Raw genomic sequence first — 25,923 nt, forward strand, 5'->3', positions numbered from 1 at the left:
TTTTTCAACCAATAACTTTTTTTTTAATCAGCACATGAAAGACCAGTTTGGTGAGCAGGTATACCGGAAAGGATGGGAAGGAACACTAATAGGAATTCTCAGTTTTGTCAAGGGCTCTATCATTTTGCCAGAGGATCTATAATTCTAGAGTTTAGCTTAGTTTTAAGCTAATAAGAATGAAGCTTTTTAAGCATATTTTCTATGCATCACTCCTCATTTATTTTTGAATGTCCTGGATAGTTTAAAACTATTCCCCCCCACTCCTTCCCCTTCGTTCTTTCTTCTGGTTAATGACCGGAAAGAAAGTTATTCGATTCGGAAGTTTCGGTGCTTTAATTTTCCCAACGTTACAGAACGTTGGAAAGAAAGAATGTAAGAAAACTAGAACTTGGGTTGACTATCTGTCAGAAGTAGAAAGAAAACGCTACTTTTTTTAAAAAAAAAGGAACCACAATTTGAATCAACACATATACAAAGTCGTGTGAATGGACACACCCGGATTAACTCCTGAGGAGACAGGAGTTAATATAGCATATACGGGGACACGTAACACATTGAATCAGTGTTTCTTCAATTTAGCAATCTCTGGCTTTTCAGTTCCCAGAATTTCCCAGCCAGCCTGCTTCTCGTTTTTAGGAAAACTTGCTCATTAAGCAAAGGCAAGCAACGAAGCCTTCATGTCTTCCCAAATTGTCAGCAGGGTGGAATCTGGTCACCTTGGGTACCAGGTAGTCCTCGCCTTATGACCGGGGGTGGGTGGGCTGCTACCGGTTCACACCGGTTCAGGTGAACCGGTTGTTAATTTTATGGCCAGTTCAGCAAAAAAAAAACCCAGCTGGCCCCACTCACCATACCCTGCCCCTCCCCTGCCTTGGTCTGTTTTGGATCGCGAGTAAATGCAGGGCCCATGCAGAGGCTCATGGAGGGTGAAAAACAGGCCTCTTGGAAGCTCCAGAAGGCCCAGAGAGCCTCCAGAGCCTGGGGAGGCCATTTACGCCCTCCTGGAAGCTCAAGGAAAACCTTTGGAGCCCAGGGAGGGTGAAAAACAGGCCTCTTGGAAGCTCCAGAAGGCCCAGAGAGCCTCCAGAGCCTGGGGAGGCCATTTACGCCCTCCTGGAAGCTCAAGGAAAACCTTTGGAGCCCGGGGAGGGCGAAAATGGCCTTTCCCCCGTGGCTCATTTTTGCTCCCAGGGTGGTGCAGGAGGTGGACTAGGCCATGCCCATGCCCGCTCAGCAACCAGTTAGAGAACCGATTGTTAAACTATTTGAAGCCCACCCCTACTTATGACCGTTCGACCACAGGAACGCTGCAAGCAAACTAACCCCAATCTATCATCTTTCATTACAGTCCTTAAGTCGAGGACTACGTGTCATTTAATGGCCGGGAGCAAACAGGGTGTTCCTGTAATAATCGTAGAATGAAATTCTAATGCTTCTCCTTTCCAAGAAACAGAAAAGGAAGAACGAGGATTCCCAAACAGTTCGGTGAAGTCCACTGCTTTCCCCTAAATTCCCTAAGCAGATGTTAATTCCAGAAAAAAAAACCGGGCTGAAGAACTGGCTGCTCGTTTCTAAGGATACAGCAACAACATATCGCGTAGCCAAAGAACGTCGTATTCAGGACATAGTGAAGAGGTTGCTTGCTAAATTTTTCTTTTCTAAGCCACATCAAAGAGACCTTACCCACTGGAATCAGGAAGCCGGTCACTCCTCCACCTCAGCCAGTGTATTCTTTGCGATATGACCTTTTTTTTTAGAAAAAGAAACTCCACCGAGATCCTGCAATTAACTCACCAACTATCTGGAAGCGATCGGTGTGGATTTTGCTTTGATTTTTGTTTTCCTGTAATTTCTGAGAAAAGTCCTAGATCTGATCTGCTTGGCTATTTGGAGAGGGGGGGTGGAATAGGCCACTGAACGGACCGATCTAAAATAAACCTGCATCAAAAGACGTCATTAGTGACCCAAAGGCAGACTGCAGATAATCAGCAAGGCATGTTGTGAGGATAAGAGTTCAACGCTTGCGGGAGTATCACGCATCGGTGGAAGAAAGCGATCTACAGAAAGCAAGTTCCCTTGTGCTTCCTTTCCGTAGAGGATCAAGCAACGGTAGGAAGAGACGGCGGCTGGGTGTGAATTTCAGCTCGGTCAACAACCGATCGGTCACTCCGGTGCTTATTTCTTCTTATACAGCACAAAAGCAGCGCTTGCCAGAGCCGCCAGAGCCAATCCCAGCACAACCATCCGAAAGTCACCTGAAGTGGCCGCTTCCTCAAACTCAACTTTCTTCTCTGGGAGGGAAGGGCCCGCCTGGGGGTCCTTGGCTTCGTTCGATGGTTGACCGTCAGAGGTTGAATCTGGGAACGCCCTCGGGGAACGTCGCGAAGAGGCCCCGTCCTTAGGAACCTCCATGAGATCCATACTTGGATTCTTCTCCACGAGCAGGTGGTGACTCCTGAAGGACGTGTCTTCTTCATCAGTGCCAACCTCGGGTGGAAGAGTAGCGCCAACAGCAACGCTCGCCCCTGTGATGCTCGCGATGGAATGGCCGGCTGAGCTGTTTTCACTTATCAAAATGGGGTCGCTGCCGCTCGTGCTCATGCGTAATCTTTCTGATGACCCGGAATACATACCGGGGGTCTCTCCAGCATCACCTGAGCTGAGCTTGCTGGGCTCTGCGGCAAGATCTGAAGACAGAATCCCTGGTTTGGGAGGCAGATCGTCCTCACTACAGTTGCTGTCAAAGATGCGGCCGTCTCTCTTGCGGTCCCTAACAGCTGAAGACCGAGGCTCCATCCCCTAAGGGACACATGACAAAGAGGTGAAATAAACGCCCATGATAATCATTCTCTGTGGAGATTCTCCGTCATCAGGTCATGGTGGTCCCAACGATGCTTTTTCAAAAGGCAACCGGGCAGTGGTGGTATTCAAATTTTTTTTTTACTACCGGTTCTGTGAGTGTGGCTTGGTGGGCGTGTCAGGGGAAGGATATACTGCAAAATCCCCCTTCCCTCCTCCACCCCACTGATCTGCTTTCCAGCTCCGTTCTCCTATGCAGGGCAACCAAAGGAGACCCAGCCGATCAGCTGGGACTCGATGGGAGGCAGAGAAGAGATATGGGGCTGGCGGGGCCAGTCAAGGGTGGGATTTGCCGGTTCTCCCAACTACTCAAAATTTCCGCTCCCGGTTCTCCAGCAGCGATCCGAACCGGCTGAATACCACCTCTGCAAAGGGGGTTTGTTTTCCCTTATAAACATTTCGCTCCTCATCCAAGAAGCTTCTTTGGTTCTAACTCAGAGGGTGTCAAACTCAAGGCCTGCGGACCAAATCTGGCTCACGATGCGGCTGGATCCGGCCTGTGGGGCTGTCCTGGAAAATGTAAGGGGCTGGCCCCGTCGCAGTTTCGAGAGTGGCATCAAGCTGGCCACGCCCTCCAAGTTGGCCACGCCCCCTTGTCCCCCCGAGGTCAACCACAGCCCTGATGTGGCCCTCAATGAACTTTGACACCCCCGTTCTAGCTAAACGGTGAAGAATGGAAAGACGACAGCAAGGAACAGAAATCCTTCCATCCTCCACCATTTATTTAGAACTGAAGAAGCTTCTCAGATGAGAAGCGAAACCTCTTCAAGAAAAAAGAAAGACCGGCTGCCTTTTGACAAAGCACCTTTGGGACTGCCCAGGCTAATACATCCGCCTTACAGGATTCTTGCAACAAGGGACGAGATTCTTTCATTAAGCGGTAAAAGTGGGAGAGAAATCTAAGACCGTAAATAAATACGGCTATCTGAGTAAACATCCATTGTACTGAAATTGGCCAAGAGAATGTTAAACAGCTCAACAGATGGACCAGAAATATTAACCAGTTTGGTCCTGTGGTTAAAGTCAGGGTCTACAAAGCAGGAGATGGTGAGTTCTAGTCCTGCCTTAGGCATGAAAGCCAGCTGGGTGACTCTGGTCTAGCTATCAGGAAGCAATGAATTTTAGGACCTTGTTCTGCAATGGTTATGTCAACTAAAAAAAAACATACTTTGGTCTTTTTAGTTACCAGCAGAAAGGGAGTGGGAGAAAGCAGTGCATTCCTTAAATGCTTCAGATAATCGCCATGGCAGCCAAAGCTGTTGGCGCGCAAGATTATTACTGGAGAGCATGATTGATGTGACTCTTGGCTACGGATGTGTCCCATTGGAGAATATACATCCAGGGGGTGGGGGGAAGACCAGGGTCAAGGGGGAAATGAGTGATGTGTCTTAGAGTCAGCTGCAACCAGGGAACACCGACATGGTCACTCCTAATAAATCTTTTTTTTTTTACTCTGAGAGATGCGACTAGAGATTTATGAATTGAATGGGGGTGGATTGTTGGAGCCTTGACGTGTTATTGTGAATCATCGCAATCGTTAAGTGAATCGTGCAATTGTTAAGTGGATTCAGCGTCCACCATTGACTTTGGTTGTTGGAAGCTGCCTGGGAAGGTTGCAAATAGTGACCACATGACCTGTGAACAACACAACCATTGCAAAATACATGCTGGTTGTCAAGGGGCCAAATTTTGACTTCATGACCATGAAGGGGTTGCCACATTTTATCAGAGCAGTTCTAACTTGGAACCGTCACTAACCAAGCGGCTGAGAGGCGAAGACTGCCCGTCGCTTCCTACATCCCGGTATTGACCTTCCTGCAGGTCTCCCCCTTCCTGTTCCGGGGCAGCCTCAGTTTCCATCATCCCTCCCCCCCGTTTCTTCCTCCCAAACTTACCCACTCCGACCTCCCTGCCAAGCCACCCGTTCCGGTGGTTTCTTCCATTTTCTCTTCCACGGGAAGCTTAACATCACGCGAGGGACCATCGCCACCAGCGGCTGAAACATCGCTACGAGGCTTGGGCAATTTTCTTTCGACGGAAGAATGCGAAGGCAGACGACGTTCAGGGTCAGGGACCGGAAGCAGAGGCTTAAGGGACGGCTGGGCACCGTTCGCTGGAGGATCTCTAAAGAGCTGCGGCTGGTTTTCGGGTGACCCCCGAGAAGCTGCACGGAAACAACATCAGCACAATTTAGTTGCGCACCAGTGACACAACTACAAGTCGTGCGTTTTCCGAGCCGTTGAACAGCGTGACACTAAACAAACATCGAGTAACAGACTTGGAACGGACCTCGGTCATCTAGTCCAACCCGCCACTCGAGCAGGAGAATCTATTCCAAATATTAGCCTCTTCCTAGGATCGAACTCACTGTAGCACTACATTTAGCACAAACAACCACAGGTTATCCTCCTCGACTTAACCACTCTTCGCTTAGTGAATGTTCAAACTTAACAACCGACTGGAAAAAAAATGACTTAAGACCGGTTTTCCAGGCTGACAACCGTTGCAACATCCTCACGGTCACTTGGCGACCTGGCATGTATTGAGGAATTAAAAGTTGTAAAATTGGACACAATTTCCTTAAGCTGCGCCTGGCATAGGAACTGAAATTCTGGTCTCAACTGCGGTTGTGAGTCAAGGACTGTGACAACTTGCAAGCATGTAGGGCAGGAGTCCGCAACCTATGGGCTGTTGCACACTGCCAGGCCGTGGCCTGTTCGGAACCGGTGTTCTGCCCTAAGCCTCCCCAAAAAGCACTACATCAATTCTGAGTCCCAGGAGGAAAAAAAAAACCTCTTTTGTTACACGAATGTGAATTTATTTCATTCACAGTCAGCCAACAGCTTGGCAAACAGTCTTGTGAAGGTCGACTAATGAGCTCAGGACTTTATCGATCCTGGAACGCTGCCCGGTAAATAGTTCCACGCTCAGTGCTGACAGGGAAGGGCTGAGTTATACAGACAAATCTGCACAAGGCTGGAATGAACGGACGAACAAATGAGCGAGTTGTTTCCTGCAAAAAAAAACACCCTCCATTTTTACTCCTCTTTTAATCCTGATGGAAGGTCCACCTGTGGCCTGACTCCCACGTCAACCCTGAGTTCTTAATTGTGCCTTCCCTTTGGCAGCTCTGTGCATGTGCAGGCTGGGAACCGGATCCAGAAGCTCCCTTGCCTCACTGCTGTCTGAGCCCAAAGGCAGCAGATGACTGCCAGGCCTGCCCTGGCCCCATCCCTGCCTCCGATGCAGAGCCCTCACCCGAGCCTTCTTCCATCTCCAGGACGGGCCCGGGTTCTCCCCCAACCTTCTCACTACTGCCCAACTCTGCAGCCAGCTCCATCAGCCGCCAGCGGGCCACAACCAGTGTACAAGCTATGGCGGTGTGCCTACCGCTCACACAAAATGGAGTTGTGCGCGTTCACCCGTGCCCACCTGCCACCCACATGGAACTATCCTCTCTTTTTCCCGCCCCCCCCGGCAGGCCGCCAAGCCAGAAAAGTTGGGGACCGCTGATGTAGGCCAACAACATTGGGGCAACCTGGTTGTTCGAATCAAGACAGGACACCCTCAACACTTGTGCGGGAGGCTTATGTGAACTTCCTCTTTGGAGTCTGCACTCAGCTGTTCACCTGGGAAATTTTTCCTCGGGGCATCCAAGCGAGTTTGTAGACTGGGCACAACGGGCGGATTTTCCTGCTTTCGATCGCCTCGGAGAACATGGATCTTCCGATCGGTCGCCGAATCCTCTCTCGGATTGGTCAAAGCGAACGGGACACTATCGCTCGAGTAATAATCCTCTTCTGGCTGATTATCACAAGCGCCGGTGGGCAGTGCTGAACCAGTTCCACTATCCTCTGGGCGGCGCGGGTTCCCAAAACACCCGTTTTTCACCGTCACTGGGTGGTGCTGGCGTCCGTCCCAGTTCTTCTCCATGCTACCTGCAGCCGAGTTTGAAATTCTTAGGGAGTGAAGCGGTCTCTCTTCCACGGGGCCCGGGACGGATTCAGACACTTCGACAGGATACGGATCTGGAGATGCAATCGCTCCGTCTCCTCTGACAGCCGCTCTGATGTTAGATGCTGAACTGGTGTCAGAAATGGAGGGTAAACCTGGATTGGCTCCACTGTCCGGGGTCTGCAAAAAAAAAGGAGGAAATTATTGCTGATTTTCAGTTAAGGTTATACATTGTTTACATATTGATTATATTGTACGCTGCCCAGAGATTTGGGGGATGCTACTATAAAGGAGCAAACCCACCAGCCTGAGGATTCCTGTCTCTCACGCTAGTGGGATTGAGGCACGAACTGGCCATGAGAGCCAGTTTGATCTACTGGTTATGGCAGGAGGCCCAAAACTAGGAGACGGGGAGTTCTAGTCCCGCCTAAGGCATGAAAACTGGCTGGGTGACTTTGGGCCAATCACCAGGAGACGGTGAGTTCTAGTTCTGCCTTAGGTTGAAAGCCGCCTGTAAAAATAATAAAGGCAGAATCAAAACTATACAAAATAAAATAATAATGTAAAATAATAGTATAATATTTTTAATGATGTAATACTGTATATATACACTGCTCAAAAAAATAAAGGGAACACTTAAACAACACAATGTAACTCCAAGTCAATCACACTTCTGTGAAATCAAATTGTCCACTTAGGTAGCAACATTGATTGACAATCCATTTCACATGCTGTTGTGCAAATGGAATAGACAACAGGTGGAAAGCAGAGGCAGGTAGCAAGACATCCCCAATAAAGGAGTGGTTCTGCAGGTGGTGACCACAGACCACTTCTCAGTTCCTATGCTTTCTGGCTGATGGTCACTTTTTGAATGCTGCCGGTGCTTTCACTCTGGTGGTAGCATGAGACGGAGTCTACAACCCACACAAGCGGCTCAGGTAGTGCAGCTCATCCAGGATGGCACATCAATGCGAGATGTGGCAAGGGTTTGCTGTGTCTGTCAGCATAGTGTCCAGAGCATGGAGGCGCTACCAGGAGACAGGCCAGTACATCAGGAGACATGGAGGAGGCCGTAGGAGGGCAACAACCCAGCATCAGGACCACTACCTCCACCTTTGTGCAAGGAGGGACAGGAGGACCACTGCCAGAGCCCTGCAAAATGACCTCCAGCGGGCCACAAATGTGCATGTGGCTGCTCAAACGGTCAGAAACAGACTCCATGAGGGTGGTATGAGGGCCCGACATCCACAGGTGGGGGTTGTGCTTACAGCCCAACATCGTGCAGGACGTTTGGCATTTGCCAGAGAACACAAGATTAGCAAATTTGCCACTGGTGCCCTGTGCTCTTCACAGATGAAAGCAGGTTCACACTGAGCACATGTGACAGACGTGACAGGGTCTGGAGACGCCGTGGAGAACATTCTGCTGCCTTCAATATCCTCCAGCATGACCAGTTTGGTGTGGGGTGGCATTTCTTTAGGGGGCCACACAGCCCTCCATGTGCTCGCCAGAGGTAGCCTGACTGCCGTTAGGTACCAAAATGAGATCCTCAGACCCCTTGTGAGACCATATGCTGGTGCGGTTGACCTGGGTTCCTCCTAATGCACGACAATGCTAGACCTCATGTGGCTGGAGTGTGTCAGCAGTTCCTGCAAGATGAAGGCATTGATGCTATGGACTGGCCCTCCCATTCCCCAGACCTGAATCCAATTGAGCACATCTGGGACATCATGTCTCGCTCCATCCACCAAGGCCACGTTGCACCACAGACTGTCCAGGAGTTGGGGGATGCTTTAGTCCAAGTGGGAGGAGATCCCTCAGGAGACCATCCACCACCTCATCAGGAGCATGCCCAGGCATTGCAGGGAGGTCATACAGGCACGTGGAGGCCACATGCACTACTGAGCCTCATTCTGACTTGTTTTAAGGACATGACATCAAAGTTGGATCAGCCTGTAGTGTTTTTTCCACTTTAATTTTCCAGACCTCCATGGGTTGCTAAATTTGATTTCCGTTGATAATTTTTGTGTGAGTTTGTTGTCAGCACATTCAACTATGTAATAAAAGAAGTATTTAATAAGAATATTTCATTCATTCAGATCTAGGGTGTCTTATTTTTGTGTTCCCTTTATTTTTTTGAGCAGTGTATGATATATAATACATGTATAATACAATATCTATAATGTAAAACATATAATGATATATAATAATGCACTATATATTATAATAAATATATAATATATGATATATAACAGTGGTGGCTAACCCTTTTGGGCTCCTGTGCCAAAAACTGCACGTGTGCAATGTGTGGAGCTCCCACACCTTCTACGCATGTGTGCAATTCCCCCACACACCCCAAACCACCCCCTTACCTGCACTGCACCTCCCGGCTGATTTTCGGGCCGTTTGAGGCCTTTTTCGGCCTCCTAGAAGCTCGAGGGAAGCCTCTGCAGCATTTGGAGGCCGAAAAATGGGCCCGCTTCATCACTTTCGGTATTTCCAGAAATACAGGAAGTGATGAAACAGGCCTAGTTTTTGGTCTCCAAAGGCTGCTGAGGCTTCCGTCGAGCCTCTGGGAGGCGGAAAAAGGCCTCAAATGGGCCAAAAATCAGCTGGGAGGCGCGCGCATGCGCAGTGAGGTAAGTTTGCCTGGGGCTCGCTTGCCGGCACAAATGGGTCTGTATGCCACCTCTGGCACGCATGCCACAGGTTCTCCATCACAGATATATAACATATACGATATATATTAGAATAGAATAGAATAATTATAATATAATAATATAATATAATATAGTATAATATAATAGATATGATACAGTACATTATATATAAGATATAGTATATAGTATATGTACATAGTACATAGTACATTATAACATATAATATATAATACATAATATATAATATATATAATACATAATACAACATAACATAATACATAATATATATAATATAATATAGTATAACAGATATGATACAATACATTATATATAATATATAATATATAATATATAATATATAATATATAATATATAATATATATAATATATAATATATATATAGTACATAGTACTATATATATAGTACTATAATACTATAGTACATAGTACTATAATACTATAATACATAGTACATAATACGTTATAATATATAATACATAACATATAATATATAATATATAATAATACAACATAACATAATACATAATATAATAAATATAATAAATATAATATAATATAATATAATATAATATAATAATATAATATAATATAATATAATATAATATAATATAATATAATATAATATAATATAATATAATATAATATAATATAATATAATATAATATAATATAACATAATATAATATAGACTGAAGGAGCTAGTGTTCCCATGGCATTTAAAAAAATAAAAAAATTGCCCATAGTCACCTCCAGCAAAGTGAGCAGCAAATAAATTCCACGCATGCGTGCATCCACGCATGCCTTCATACACCCAGACACGGATACATACCGGATGGCTGTTTTCTTGAATGGGAGTCCGGTAATCCCCCATATTCTGGGGGGGCAGATTGGCAGATGAAGCGGTCAGTCGCGAGGGAGACCACGGAAGGGCTTGGGCCTCAAAATTTCCAGGACTCAGGTCACTCACGTCAGGCCGGAGAGGCGGAGCTGAAGGCCGATTGGCAGCTGGGGGTGCTGAAGGTGCTGGAGGGGTCCTGGGGGCTGGGGGAGGACATTGTTGCACGCGGGCGGGCATTACATGCGCGGAGAGAGAGAGAGAGAGAGAGAGGATGCAGTGTCAGCCCTACCAGGCAGACCAGACAGGAAACGCCACCAGGCGACCTAATTCTACTTTACAGATAGTCCTCGACTTTACAACCGTCTGCTTAGGGACCGTTCAAAGTAGCTTAGGATGGTTTTTCGCACTTACGACCGTTGCACCATCCCCACCATCCCGTGATCCGAATTCGGCTGCTTGGCAAGCGCCTCACAGTGAGGACGGTCGCAGTGTTTCCCGGGGGCCACGCCATGCCCTCCTCGACCTCCGGAGACAAGCAGAGTCAAGGGGGAAGCCGGGTCCTCTTAACAACCGCCTTCCTCATGGAACAACGGCAGTGATTCGCTTAGCCACGGGTGGGAAGAAAGGCCGCGAAAATGGAGCCTTTCTGTTCAAGTTCCACGTTGCTAAGCGGGAGAGTTGTTAATCTCACGTAGCAACAGAAATAAATTGGCCTTGATTGTGGTCGTAAGTCGAGGACGACCTGTACTGTAAAACTACATTAGCAGAAGTTTGCAAGTCAGAAAGTACAATTAATTCTTCCATCTCGTTTACAACCCAAGAAACTCAAAGAGAGTCTCTCGTGAACCTCCTTCCTCACCCATTATCCCACTCAGGGCTATGCTGCCTCTTATCTGACCATTGCCTAGGTCCGTGATGGTGAACCGGTGGCACTCAGAGGTATTTGTGCCGGCACACGAGCCACAGGCAAACTTATTTCACTGCGCATGCGCGTGCCTCACAACTGATTTTCAGGTCTGTTTGAAGCCTTTTCAGCCTCCCAGAGGCTTGAGGAAAGCCTTTGCAGGCCGAAAAATCGGCCCATTTCGTCACTTCCGGTATTTCCGGAAATACCGGAAGTGACGAAAGGGCCGATTTTTCGCCTGCAAAGACTGCACAGGCTTCCCTCAAGCCTCTGGCAGGCCGAAAAGGCCTCAAATGGCCCGAAAATTAGCTGAGAGGCACAATGCAGGTAAAGGAGTGGGGAAAGGTGATTTGGGGGGGGGGGGAACACACACATTGCCTGCTGGGTGCTGACATGCGAGCACAAGTGCACGCACAATTTTTGGCACAGGAGTCCAAAAAGGTTAGCCGCCACTGGCCTAGGTACCCCTTATACGGGTCTCCCAAAATCTTCCCCACGTACAGGCAGTCCTTGACTTACAACCATCCCTTGAGCCCACAACGTTTTGACCAAGGCTTATGGACACACTAACAAACACGTTTGTTCCAAACCCCTTTTTTCTTTATTTCAACGGCTGGGAATTTTAGTCATTCTCAGCCTGTATTGAGCCTCCAACAGTTTGTAAATAGTCCCATGGAAGCCTGCCAAAGTCCTTCAGGATAAGTCTGTTAAGCACCCACCTTTATCTCCCTTGAAATGCTGCCAACGAGTAAATTTGCAATTCGTTATGTGAGGCCAAAATGGAGCACAAATTCAACACGGAGTTTCAGATTTTAAACTGAATGCAATATTCTAGGTGTGGCCTTACTAAGGCTTTATAGAGCGGTATTAGTACCTCCCTTGTTCTTGATTGTATCCCTCTGTTAAAGCAACTTAGGATTGCATTGGCTTTTTTGGCTGCTGCTGCACACGACTGGCTCCTATTTAGCTGGTTGTCCACTAAGACTCCAAGATCCCTCTCCCAGTTACTGCTACTGAGCCTGGTTTCACCCAGTCTATATGCGGCTTTTGGTTTTTCTTGCATAACAGATGATAATCAGAGTTGGAAGGGACCTTGTAGGTCATCTAGTCCAACCCCCCACTCAAGCGGGAGACCCTACACCATTTCTGACAAATGGCAGTCCAATCTCTTCTTGAAAGTCTCAAGTGATGGCGCTCCCACAACTTCCAGAGGCAACTTCTGTTCCGTGCGTTGATTGTTCTCACTGTCAGAAAGTTTCTCCTTATTTCCAGGTTAAATCTCTCCTTGATCTGTTTCCATCCATTATTCCTTGTCTGGCCTTCGGGGGCTTTAGAAAATAGCTTGACCCCCTTCCTCCTCTCTGGGGCAGCCCCTCAGATATTTGAATCCTGCTATCCTGTCTCCCGGTCCTTCTCTTCCCTAGACTAGCCAGGCCCAGTTCCTACAACCATTCATCATAGGTTTTAGCCTCCATTCCCTTAATCATCCTGGTTTCTCTTCTCTGCCCTTTTTCGAGAGTCTCAACATCTTTTTTATAGTGTGGAGACCAAAACTGGGTGCAGGACTCTAGGTGTGGCCTTACTAAAGCTTTACAGAGTGGTATTAGTACCTCCCTTGATCTCGATTGTATCCTTCTGTTAATGCAACTTAGGATTGCATTAGCTTTTTTGGCTGCCGCTGCACACGCCTGGCTCCTATTTAGCTGGTTGTCCACTAAGACTCCAAGATCCCTCTCCCAGTTCCTGCTATTGAGCCTGGTTTCACCCAGTCTATATGGGTCCTTTGGGTTTTTCCTGCCTAAGTGTAGGACTTGACTTTTGTCTACATTGAATTCGAGAGAGAAATCTTTCCAAGGAGAGAACCAATCTAAAACTAAGGAGAAATTGACTGACACTCATTAACCAGTGGAACTCCTTGCCACCAAAAGTGGTGGCTGCTCCATCACTGGAGATTTTCAAGAAGAGACTGGACGACAACTTGTCTGAAATGGCCGAGGGGCTCCTCTTGAGTAGGGGGTTGGACTAGAAGACCTCCAAGGTCCCTTCCAACTTTCTTATTCTTAACAACCACAGCCAAAAAAATAAATATTGTCAAATGGGATGCAATTCACTTAACAACTGCCTCAGTTAGCCATGGAAATTCTGCTCCCGATTGTGGTCATAAGTCGAGGACTACCTGTATCGCAGTTTCGGATGACCAGAGGAGACAAATTCGACTTCACCCAAGGCCTTGGTTTAGTTATTGGAGACCTCCAAAGTTCTTCCAGACCTCCTTTTTTTTGTGGGGGGGGGAGAAAGGGGGGGCTTTGGGGGGGTCCCAAAGATGCCAACCTTGCAAAGCCAAATGTCAACTCATAAAATATTTCTATGGTCTTTTTAGAGTTGCCAACAGAAAGGGCGCAGCGCGGCAGCTTGCAATCCGAAAGTGCATTCCATAAATGTTTTCAGAGATTGTAACCAGGTGACTGAAGTTTCTGCCCGGCAAATCTCTAACTGGAGAGCCTGATTGATGACTCTGGGCTATGGACGTGTCCCATTGGAGAATAGGAATTAGGATACACCCAGAGGGTGCAGGGGTGATAATGAATGATGTGTCTCAGAGTCAGCTACACCCAGGCAGTGCCGGACATGTTAACGCCCAATAAATCCTTTTGAAGTTTTGGAAGTTTGGCCTGAGACTCATGATTTAAATGGGGGTCACTGCCGGAGTCCTGACAGGAAGCTGTTTGCCCCAAAGAGCCCCAAACCATCTGCGAGGTGAGAAAAAAGCATCTTACGGAGGAGTTTGCTGCGATAGACGCATTCCAGCTTGTCAGCCAAGTCGCCCATCTGCTGTTCGCGGAGAGCTTTTATGAAGTACATCACCCAGCCTTCCCTGCAGCACAAGAGTTGGAAGAAAAGGAATGTGGTCTCGTTGTTTCCTTCGTTGGTGTAGCTGGCTCTGATCTTTTGCTGCGAAAAGGAGGGGGGGGACGACAAAAAGTTGTAAAAAGGGAACGCTTCCCCACCCACCCCCTCCTGCCATCTCTGTCCTTTCGCCAAGGGAGATAGCGTATATACAGGTCCTCAACTGAAGGCAGGTGGGTAGTAATTGTTCTTTCTGCAGTCCTAACTACTCTCTGGAGTCTGTGTCTGTCCGGTTGGGTTGCAGAACCGAACCGGACAGTTCTAGAGGTGCAGATGACGGACTCCATCCTTCTTCTGTAGAACCGGATCAGCAGCTCCTTGGGCAGTTTGAGCTTCCTGAGTTGGCGCAGAAAGAATATTCTTTGTTGGGCTTTTTTGAGGACTCCCCACCGAGGCTCACGGAACGCCGTTAACTTTCCACACTGAAGTAGTACCTATTTATCTACTTGCAGCTGCAGGCTTTCAAACTGCTGGGTGGGCAGGAGCTGCGGAAAACACAGAAAGTCCACGACTTTCTGTTTGTTGAGTAACCATTTGAAGTTACATCGGCACTGAAAAAATGTAACTTAGGCCCTTTGCTGTAGCATCCCCATGATGCTCGCATGATTTGCATTCAGAAACCTGACACCTGACCCACATTTATGACAGCTGCAATGTCTCAGGGACATGTAATCCCCTTTTGTGACCATCTGATAATTAAGGTCAGTGGAGAAGCTAGATTTACTCAGCAACCACTTAGAGAGGGCTTGTAAAGCCCCGTGAAGCGATATATAAGTCTAAGTGCTATTGCTCTTCCTTCCTTCCTTCCTTCCTTCCTTCCTTCCTTCCTTCCTTCCTTTCCTTTCCTTCTTTCCTTTCCTTCCTTCCTTTCTTCCTTCATTTCCTTTTCTCATTCTCCTTCCTGGTGATGCAGTGACTAGAATGCAGTATTGCAGGTTAAGTCTGGCCACTGCCAGCAGTTTGATCCTGACTGGCTCAAGATTCTGACTCAACCTTCCATCCTTCCAAGATCAGTTAAATGGGGATCCTGATTGTTGGGGGCAAGAGGCTGACTCTGTAAACCACTTAGAGAGGGTAATAAACCATTGTGAAGTGGCATGTAAATGCTACTGCTATTCCTTCCTTCCTCCCTTCCTTCCTCTCTTCCCTTCCTTCCTCTCTTCCCTTCCTTCCTTCCTTCCTTCCTTCCTCTCTTCCTTCCTTCCTCCCTCCCTTCCTCTCTTATTTCCTTTTCTCATTCTTCTTCCTTATGGCACAGTGATTAGAAAGCAGTATTTCAGGCTAAATTTGCTCACTGCTAGCAGTTCGATCCTGACCAGCTCCAGGTTGACTCAGCCTTCCAGCCTTCCAAGGTCAGTAAAATGAGGAGCCAGATTGTTGTGGGGACAAGAGGCCGACTCTGGAAAGCGCTTAGAGAGGGGTGTAAAGCACTCTGAAATGGTATATAAGTCGAAGTGCTAATGCTATCAATTCAAAAACGTTTACAAGCAGCCCCAATTTTTACACAAAGGGTCCGGGGGGGGGAAGGGAACATCCGTGTAATTACCCGGTCTGTTTCGGTGAAACATTTCAAGTGGATCATTTGGTTCACTTGGACGCGATGGAACATGGCTAGGTTGTGATAGATATATTTCTTCACCTCCCCTTCAGCCAGTTCTTTTCCTCGGTCAGACATATCCAGTTAGTGACTAGGAAAAGAAAAGGAACAGCTTAATCTTCACAACAGGCAGTCCTCGGCTTACAACAGTTCATTCAGTGGCCGTTCAAACTGATAAAGGCAATGAACAAAAGTGGCTTACGACCATTTTTCACACTTACGACCATCGTTAAAATCTTCAAGGTCACAGGATCAACATTCGGACGCTCAGCCCCTGGCCCAGGGTTCCAGAATCATGTCATGTCAGCTCTTGTTAAGTGAAATTCCTCCATCTATTAAATTATTAACACAGTTGTTTAAGTGAATCTGGCTTCCCCATTGACTTCGCTCATCAGAAGGCCGCAAAAGGATCACGTAACCTGAGAATACTGTCCCCATCATAAATATGAGTCAGTTGCCAAGCATCTGAATTTTGACTGGGTGACCACGGAGGACGCTGCAACGGTCGTAAGTGTGAAAACTGTTCGTAAGTCACTTTTTCAGTGCCGCTGTAACTTGGAATGGTAACTAAACGATGTCAACTCGTAAATCATCCCTATGCCTGCTTTTGAGTTGCCATAAACAAGGGGGGTGGGGGGGGGTTGGAAAGTCTGAAGAAACAGTACAGCAGGTTAGAACTAGAAGTACATTCCATGCTTATCTTACAAAGACTGTAGCTAGGCTACCGTATCTTCTGCCCCCGAAAATCCTTCATTGGAGAATGTGATTGATGACACACCCAGGGGGCTGGTGGAGCGGGAAATAGGGTCATAGGTGATAGTAAATTATGTGTCTCAGAGTCGACTTCATATGGGTTAATGCCAGACGTGTAGCTCCTAATAAATGTTATGGATTCTTTTGAAGCTTGGTTCGAGGCTCATGATTTAATTAGGGCCGTGATGGCAAACCTATGGCACGTGTGCCACAGGTGGCACACAGAGCCATTTGTGCTGGCACGGGAGCCGCAGGCAAACTTACCTCACTGCACAAGCGCATGCCTCACAGCTGATTTTCAGCCTGTTTGAGGCCTTTTCCAGCCTCCCAGAGGCTTTGCAGGCTGTTTCGTCACTTCCTGTATTTCCGGAAATACCGGAAGTGATGAAATGGGCCCATTTTTCATCCTGCAAAGCCTGCAGAAGCTTTCCTCAAGCCTTTGGGAGGCCGAAAAAGGCCTCAAACAGGCCGAAAATCAGTAGGGAGGTGCAGTGCAGGTAAGGGGGCAGCGATGGGGGGGATTGCACGTGCATGTGCAGGGAGCATGGGGGAGCGTGCGCATTGCCTTCTGAGTGCTGGCACGTGAGCCTGCAAGTGCAAGCGTGCACACAATTTTTGGCACAGGAGCCCAAGAAGCCACCACTGAATTGCCGGGATCCTGACAAATGAATTCTTGTTTAGACAAGAACTACCTGTATTTGAACTATGGCATGCTTTTCAACACTGAAACTAGGTGCACTTTGTGCCTCTGGTTATATGTCTATTTATATTAACATATTATTGTTTATATTAAATAATGTTACTATCCTCGCTGTGTAATGAGAAAGCGAAACTGCTCTTAAGAAACCCGATGAGGAAGTCCAGAATTCCTAGGAAAGAAGTTTGAAGGTCATTTCAATTGCTGCTTCAAAGGGCATTTGGAAGCCGGCTATTTACACACTCGTGTTGCCAATTCACAAATAGCAACTGGCTGGCGCATCCAACAAAGAGGCCATTTTCTCCAAGGCTAAAGGGCCGTCCGAAAAAATGCCCCTCTCTTCGCTGGAATCCCAGTGATCGGAATTATTTGAGATTATATTGCTGGCTGAGGAATTGTGGGAGTTGAAGTCCACACTTCTTAAAAGAGGCCAAAGGCTGGAGACCTCTGTGCCATCAAGATATACGAGCAGCCCAGAAATAAAGACTTGTGGACTTCAATTCCCAGAATTCCTCCGCTAGCATGTCTGGCTGAGAAATTCTGGGAGTTCCAAGTCCACAAATCTTAAAAGTTGCAGAGTTTGGAAAACCCCTTGTGCAACCAGGTTTATGGGCAGCCCAGAACCACAGGCATCTTCAATTTTAAGATTGGTGGACTTCAATTAACCCAGAATTCCTCAGCCACCTCTACTGGCTGAGGAATTCTGGGAGTTGAAGTCCACAAGTCGCCAAGGTTGGAGACAATCTCCCATTGTTTTGGTTCTGTCCGTGTAGGTAAGCATTTCCAAATAAAACACCAAGGATTTATTTCCAGATTATGCAGGAGTCGACAAATAGCAAGATGGACCAGCAGCTCCCAATTTCAAATTTGTTGGTGCTTAATAGGGGTCTCAAGAGGAGAGTAAATCCCATTATGGCCCAGTTACTTCTGTCAAAGGGGGCAGGACTTGTAAATGGTTTGCAGGAAGATCTGATACCAAAAATAAAAATAAAAAAACCATTTGTAAGAGCTCGTAAAAGAGAGCCAGTTTGCACCCGTGGTTAAGGCCCCAGGCTGCAAACCGGGAGATAGTGAGTTCTAGTTCTGACTTAAGAATGAACGGTGGCTGGGTGACCTTGGCCAATCACTAAGAGGTAGACAATTCTAGTCCTGCCTTAAACGTGAAAGCCAGCTAGGTGACTGAGCCAATCGCTAAGAGATTATAAGTTCTAGTCCTACGTCAAATATGAAAGCCTACTGGGTGTGATGACCCAAAGGGGCGTGGCACAAAGGCAACACAATCAAAATAAGCAAGAAGAGTCCCTTTATTATCTCCAACTTTACCCCAATGTCCAGGTTACCTTCGGCTGGAGAAAAAAAACTCTCCCAGGAACAGCCTTTAAGCGGAGGAAATTCAGTCCGAAAACAAACTACATACAAACTGTAAATAAAAATCCACACAAACCACGCTGCAGTAATTAACTGGACAGGGCAGGAGAAGGAATTGCAGGCTTGAAAGGCCAGCAAAATACACACAGTTGGGAAGATGCCAGGAACCCAGGTAAGCCTCGACAATCCCAGATAAATTCGTGATTTGCTCCCAACAACTTGCTGTGCGCAGCTTCCCTTTGTAAACCCTGTTCCCAGCTGCAGCTAATGAAGGGAATCAGGGCCCTTTCCATCCCGTAAGCCACACAACCCACATTGCTCCCTTCTCCATTCCTCCCTGAGTGCCCTAGGATGAAGATGGGGTGGGCCTGGGTCATCCTCCAAATTCACTCTCCCTTGTTCTACCTCTTCCCTGCTCTGCCCAGACGGACTTTGCCCTCCCCCAGTTTCCTCCACAGCCAGCGGAGCCACACTCCCTGTCAGCTGTTCAGTCCTCCCCCTCTGAATCAGATTCCGACAGGAGCATGACACTAGGTGGCTATGGGCCAATCACCAGGAGACGGTGAGTTCTAGTCCTTTCTTAGTTCTGAAAACCATCGCTCTCTCTCAGGTTATGATTGTTGGGAAAGTTAGGAAGAAGGAGGGATATTGGTTATGTTCGCTGCCTTGAGTTGTTTATATAAACAGAAATAATGGTAAGAGGTAAACTCAATAAATAAATGGATATACTGAGTGTCTGGGACAACCAGGCAGAAAGATTAAGTGCAGATTACACCCACTTCACCCTGTTATTAAATGTCTATTTTTATGAAGTAGAAAATCGTCAGACCCTACTCCAAGTGGAAAGTTAATAACTCGTTCAGGTTGCAAGTTTTTTTTATAACAAGACAAAGATAAAAATCTGCCCTGTCTCTATGACTCTTGGTTTATGTACTTTGGTTTATAGCTACCTCCCAGAGAGATATGAACTGCATTTTAAAAGCTCATAACATCCAGATTCAAAGGTCTCATTTTATAAAACGTTGGTGAAGCCCTATTTAGAATCTGAGCAGGTCAAAGCTTGCAGGATTTTTGCAGCAACAAAAATGCAAAAATTAAGAATCCGGTTGAAAGAAGAACCCAAAATGTACTGTACAGGTTCTCAATTTACAACCACAATGGAGCCCAATCTTTTGGGGATTATACCTGAAATAAATAGTAAAGAAAAGGTATATTTAATTAATCATGTATTAACTGCAGCTAGAATTGTATTTGCACAAAATTGGAAAAGCTAAAAGATTCCGAAAGACGAGAATGTGATCAGGAAAATATTAGAATGTGCAGAAATGAATAGGTTAACACTTGCAATCAAAGAAAAAGAACAAACTGAATATTATACGATATGGGAATTATTTTATCAATGGCTGGAGAATAGAAATGGAAATTAGACAATGAAAGAAGGCTAATGAAAAATAGTAAACAAGTGAATAAGAATTAAATAGGCTAAGAAGGGGATTGCTACAACAATAAGATTCACAGTGCATAGTAGTATAAAGTAAGAATAGAGTACTGATATTGTAGTAATGAAAATTTACTAATTGTAATTGTTATCGTGCAATATATTTGTATCCAGGCTACATGCTTTTTAAACTGAAGACGGATTGCTTGCATAAAATTAAAAAAAAATTATTTTTAAAAAAAGAGCTCAAAATTTATGTTGCTAAGTGAGACAGTTGCTATGTGAATTTTTGTTGTGGTTAGCCGGCAGCAGGTGCAGATGGCTGAGGAGAGTGAGGACTCAGATGAGGGGCCAGGACCATCACGGAATGGACTGCTGCCTTCAGGGATTGTGGGGGCTGGCAGCAGCGATGAGGAGGTTCCTGAGGAGCCTGAGCCAAGTGCACCTGCGCGCAGGGGTGCTCGCAGGAAAGAATAATTACAGCAGCACAGATGACTCAGGAGTAAGGCTGCAAGGTAATGGGCCCTCCCTCAAGAAGATAAAAGCCAGCTGTGAATCGGACGTTCTTTGCAGAAGGCAAAGACGTTTTGATGTCTCGTGGGCATTCCAATATCCTGAGTTTGTATTTGAAGACTCTTGTGTTGTAGAATATTTCTTATCTGTTATTCTTGGCATAGCTTTGGCGAGGCTCGTGCTTATCGAAGTTAGTTTGTAGCAGCCTTTTAACTGGGGATTCGTAAGAATCATTACAAGGTTCCCTTTGGTTCGTGCTTGTTTTATTGGAAAAGGGTTTGGGTCAGAACAATTTTCCTCCAATTTACGACCTTTCTTGTCTTAGTTATTAAGTAAATCACTGCAGTTGATAAGTTAGCAACACTGTTGTTAAATGAATTTGGTTTTCCCATGGACTCTGCTTGTCAGAAGGTTGCAAAAGGGGTTCACAGGGACACCCCAACCGTCGTATGAGTCGATTGCCAAGCATCTGAATTTGACTACATGACCAAAGGGGATGCTACAAAGGTTGTACGTGTGACCAACGGTCATAACTCTCAGTCAGTAAATGATCTGTTGTGGGTTGAGGACTACCTGTATTCTGAATATTATAATCAGAGAAAACTGGGTGGGTTTTTTCTTTTTTTGTGTGTGCATATATTACTCCAGTTCTGTGCATTAAAATTCTCTAAAAATTGCTGGAAATCCAAACAGATGTTTAGGTCATTTTCTTTTTAATATCTGCCAGCTGAAAAATCCCAACCTTCACCTTCGTTTTTCTACCTTGTCCTTGGGATGCTTAAGGATTTCTCTGAAATTTCTCAGTGATACGTTTGTCGCCCAATCTGGTGATTGGGAGGTGATAAATCTTTGGGGCGCCCCTTTTCACTCATTCTGAAAGCCACCCCCCAACACACACACACACACACACACACACACAGCAACACTTTGCAATCTGAAAATTCATCCTGAAAGGAAATTTCTCCTAAAATCCTCCTGTGGGATTAAACACGCAGGAAGCTAAAGGAGAAGATTTGGCAAAGGAACAAAAACAATAACAGGGAATTCCTGGGCCGTGTTATCACCCAGGAGAATTGCCCCAGCATTCTCCTCCCTTTTGAGAGAAAAATGGCAAAAGCAAATTCTTTTGCAGCTAAGCAAACACGGTCAAGAGCCTTTCTGTAATCCAGGCGGAGGGTCTCAATTACAGCAGGCCCCAAAACGGAGGAGGGGATTGAAAAAGAGATGAGAGAATGAGAGAAAGAGGTAGGGAGGGAAGAAAGGAAAAAAGCGAAAGAGAAAGACAGAAAAACAGAGCCGAAAGAGATACATAGGAAAGAAAGGAAACGAGAAAAGAAGGAGAAAAACAGACAGAAAGATACACAGGGAGGAAAGAAAGGAAAGAGAAAAGAGAAAGGAAGAAGAGAAAAACAGAGACAGAAAGTTACATAGGAAGTAAAGAAAGGAAAAGAGAAAGGAAGGAAGGAAATGAGAGAGAGAGAGACAGAAAAACAGTGAAGGGCAAACGACATGGGTTTTTGCAATTTGTTAACAAGCATAGTTGGTTTATATTTTAATCTGATTTCTTTTCCCTCTTTTAAAATGATGTCCAAGTTTATCGGCCTTGAATATTCCTAAATTGATAAAACTGGCTGGAGGCCAGCTCCAGATAAGAAAAAGGTTGTTAGCACTCTCTTTCCAGAACTCCAAACCACCTTTTTCCTTAAAATTTAGGCCCCTTCAGGCACCAGACCTCATTTTAACGAACACGTGTGCTAAAGTATTATGGGATGCAAATATGTGACATGTTTGACTACCTATAACTGATTTCCTGTGCCAAGGGGAGGTTACTTTTGGGCTGTCCAATCAACTTTCCTCTTTCAGCGTTCTTTGTTATGTGAAGTCTAAAAAGTGGGGGTAAGTTTAGGATCCTGGTTCCCTCTTGGCATGAGAGGAATCCCTTCTGTCTGAATATCCTGATAAATTGTAATAAAATGATCTTCCCGTCATGGTTTGTCTCATTGGAAAATATGCATGCCAAGGAACGAACCTGAGGCGGCTATTTTTGGCCTTCACAAAGAAAGACAGAGAGAGAGAGAGAGAGAGAGAGATAGGGAGGAAAGAGAAAGAAAAGACAGGCAGACAGAGGAAAGAGAGAGGGAGGGAGGAAAGAAAGAAGGAAGACAAAAACAGAGGGAGAGAGAGAGAGAGAGAGAGAGAAAGAAAGAAAGAAAGAAAGAAAGAAAGAAAGAAAGAAAGAAAGAAAGAAAGAAAGAAAGAAAGAAAGAAAGAAGCCAACTTCTCTTCAGCTCGGGGACTTTCCTGCCCTTTGGTCCTTCAGCCAAAGGGGCCAAAGAAACCCCTAGCCAGGATGATCCCTGCCACAATCTTGGTTAAGTGCAAGTGGTCACAAAAGAAACCCAGCGTTTTCTATTTAAGATCAGAAGCCTTAAACTCAGATTGGGGACTTTCCAAGCCTGGAAGTGAAGCTCCAAGCCAGCAAACCAGGGTCGGTTTCTAGATGATGGTTAGAAGTTGGTCACCCATGCAAAAAAAAAAAAAAAGGCCCTCTCTTTGCAAAGGATCGACTCCGATCCTGCATTTCTGCAGGGTTGTTCAGGTGTTTTTTTTAAAAAAGTCTCTGTTTTGGCTCCTGTATGCACACGTGAGGGCCTCGGCTCCAGCCACGCGTTTGAGCGTCTGTGGGACCCTGGTGTAATGAACCCGCATTGATCAATGCCTGAAAACAGGGGTCTCCACCGCTTTAAGACTCGCGGACTCCAACTCCCAGAATTCCTCAGCCAGCATGAATGATAGAGTTGGAAGAGACCAGAAGGGTCATCTCTTCTATTCTAAGCCAGGGGTTTGCTCCTTCAACTCCCGAATCCTCAGCCAGCAAAGCTGGCTGAGGAATTCTGGGAGTTGAAGTCCGCGAGCCTTAAAGCGGCCCAAGTTGGAAACCCCTGCATTAAAAAAAAAAAAAAATCCCAGCGGGTCGCGGGTCCCCTTAAGGGCGTCCAATCGAGTGAAAACCTCCCCCCCCTCCGTTAACCTCCCTTTTCCTCTCTCCCTCTTCCACGCTTCGCATGTACCGCCCGACACGGGAGGGCAACCCGCGCCTTTTCCAGAACACGAGGCCGGGGGGACGGGGGGCTGAAGAAAAGCGGGGTTATTCCGAGGTAACCGCCTGCAACTTTTGGGCGAGCGGCGGCGGAGGAAGGGGGGACCGTCCTTCCCCCGCGCCCCCTGGGCGCTTTTACCTGGGCTTCGAGGTGGGGGGGCGGCCTGGGCGAAGTCGGGGGAGGCCGGCGGCTCCTTCCTGCAAGCGGCGGCGGCGGCGAAGGCGGCCTTTGCAAGGGGAAGGTTCTCCCCTCCCTCCCTCCCCCGTCGGCTGCCTCATTTCCGCTCGGCCCGTTCCGGAACGCGGGACTTTTGCCCCTGGCCCGAAGGCCGCCCGAGGAGAAAGAGGGAGGGAGCGGGGAGGAGGAGAGAGAAGGGGAGGAAAGAGGGATACAGAGAGAGGGAGAGAGAGAGAGAGAGAGAGAAGGGGGGAGAGGGAGGGAGAGAGGAGCAGCGAACATACCCAACGCTCCTATTTCCTGCTATTTCCTCCACCATAACAAGAAAAATCTTTCTCTCCTCTCTTTCTCCCCCTCCCTCTCTCCCTCTCTCATCTCTTCCTCTCCTCTCATCCCCCTCTCCTTCTTTCTCCCTTTCTCTCCTCTCCCTCTCTCTCATGCCCTTTCCCTCTTTCTCTCCCCTTCTCTCACCCCCTCTTCCCCTCCCTCTTTCTCCCTCTCTCCCTCCCCTCTCTTCCTCTCTCCCTCTCTCCTCTTTCTCCCCTCTCTCCTCTCATGCCCTCTCCCTCTTTCTCTCCTCTCTCCCTCTCTCTCCCCCTCTCCCCTCCTTCCTCTCTCCCCTCTCCCTCACTCATTTCTCATCCCCTCTCCCTCTTTCTCTCCCTCTCCTCTCTTTCTCCCCCTCCCTCTCCTCTCCCTCTCTCCTCTCTCCCCTCTCCTCTTTTTCTCTCTCTCCCCTCCTCTTTTCTGCCCCTCCCTCTCTCCCTCACATGCCCTCTCCCTCTTTCTCTCCTCTCTCCCTCTCTCTCTCCCCTCTCCCCTTTTCACTCACCCCCTCCCTCTTTCTCTCCCTCTCCCCTCTCCCCTTCCTCTCTCCTCTCCCTCCTCCCACTCTCTCCTTTTTCTCCCCTCTCTCCCCTCCTCTCTCCCTCCTCTCCCTCTCTCTCATGCCCTCTCCCCTTCTTTCTCACCCCCTCCCCCTCCCTCTTTCTCTCCCTCTCCTCTCTCTCATGCCCTCTCCCTCTTTCTCTCTCCCTCTGTTCTCTCCCCTCCCCCTCTTTCCTCTCTCTCTCTCTCTCTGCCCAGCCCACCAAACAGGGTGGCTTTTGTGGCAGGACTGGAACTCACCATCTCCTAGTGATTGCCCCGAAGATATCCAGCTGTCTTTCTTAGCCAAAATGGGACTAGAACTTACCTTCTCTGGTTTCTAACCTGGTGCCATAATCACTAGGCCAGGGGTGTCAAACTCGCGGCCCTCGGGCCGGATACCTCAAGTGCTGCCCCCACCCCACCCGGTTTAGCAACGGGGGGGGAGTCCCGATAACGTGATGCTGCCGTGACATTGTGAGTTTGACACCCATGCACTAGGCCATACCGGCTCTGATTAAAAATAAAAATAAAGCAAGGTGTATATTTCCAAGCCTCCAGGGTTTACAGCAGGGACATGCGGCCAGGGTGTGTGTGTGTGTGTGTGGGTGTGAATGATGAGGTAGTTCAATCAAAGGAACGCATCCAGTTTATCGACTTGATTGCTGGTTTTGTGGAGGTAGGAAGAGTTTAAAAAATGCCACTTGAATATTGTGAGGTAATAATCTTGGAAGGAAATCCATGTCAATTAGGGAAAAAAAACATACTTAGCAATGTTATTTCATGGCTCATATGCCCAGTTCTGGGCCATGAAAGACCCAGGCGACGGTGAGTTCTGGTCCTGCCTCAGGCATGAAAGTGAACTGGGTGACTTTGGGTCAACCGCCAGGCAACCGTGAGTTCTAGTCCCACCTTAGGCATGAAAGCCGGCTGGGTGACTTTGGGCCAGCCCCGGCCCCTCTTTCTCAGTCCAGCCCACCGCTCAGGATTGTTGTGGGGAAAATAGGAGGAGGAAGAAGTGTTGGATATACAGTATATTCACTGCCTTGACTTATTTGTAAAAACAATAAGGGCGGGATACAAGTAAATAAAAACAATAATTTCATATTTCCGCAAAATGAACAATTGGAAATCCTATGGATGCTTCCTTCTTCTGAAAATAGCATTATCCTCCTGAGTCCTTTTTCAAACGAAGGAACTGAGTGGGGGTTTGTTGATCTTTTGTTCTGGGCTCCAGTAAACGACCCTTTTCTTTGCTTTGATCAATTGA

At 47.0% G+C, this 25,923-nt stretch overlaps 2 protein-coding genes and 1 long non-coding RNA gene across 3 annotated transcripts in view; 2 read left to right on the forward strand and 1 right to left on the reverse strand.

Annotated features, from left to right (window-relative positions):
- Positions 1–16,923, forward strand: part of ADRA1D (adrenoceptor alpha 1D) — a 288,706-nt gene extending 271,783 nt beyond the window's left edge. Inside the window, exon 3 of the mRNA XM_026718949.2 lies at positions 16,908–16,923. The gene's annotated coding sequence lies outside the window, so the exon portion shown is untranslated. The remainder of the gene's footprint in view (positions 1–16,907) is intronic.
- MAVS (mitochondrial antiviral signaling protein) lies at positions 1–24,088 on the reverse strand. The gene is made up of 7 exons (XM_026718946.2): positions 23,748–24,088; positions 15,689–15,830; positions 14,013–14,187; positions 10,323–10,534; positions 6,489–6,993; positions 4,755–5,023; positions 1–2,799 (listed from the first exon to the last, which is right to left on the reverse strand). Exons 2-7 carry the CDS (start codon positions 15,815–15,817, stop codon positions 2,176–2,178), a joined length of 1,914 nt encoding a protein of 637 aa, XP_026574731.2. The 5' UTR covers positions 15,818–15,830; positions 23,748–24,088; the 3' UTR covers positions 1–2,175.
- On the forward strand, positions 16,917–20,417 carry LOC148125368 (uncharacterized). The gene is made up of 3 exons (XR_015744019.1): positions 16,917–16,989; positions 18,525–18,729; positions 20,298–20,417. It is a non-coding gene; the product is annotated as an uncharacterized LOC148125368 (long non-coding RNA).
- Positions 24,089–25,923: the final 1,835 nt, after the last annotated feature.

Source organism: Pseudonaja textilis, chromosome 6 (assembly GCF_049901715.1).
Source record: "Pseudonaja textilis isolate UNSWEBS1 chromosome 6, rPseTex1.2, whole genome shotgun sequence".
Taxonomy (NCBI): Eukaryota; Metazoa; Chordata; class Lepidosauria; order Squamata; family Elapidae; genus Pseudonaja; species Pseudonaja textilis.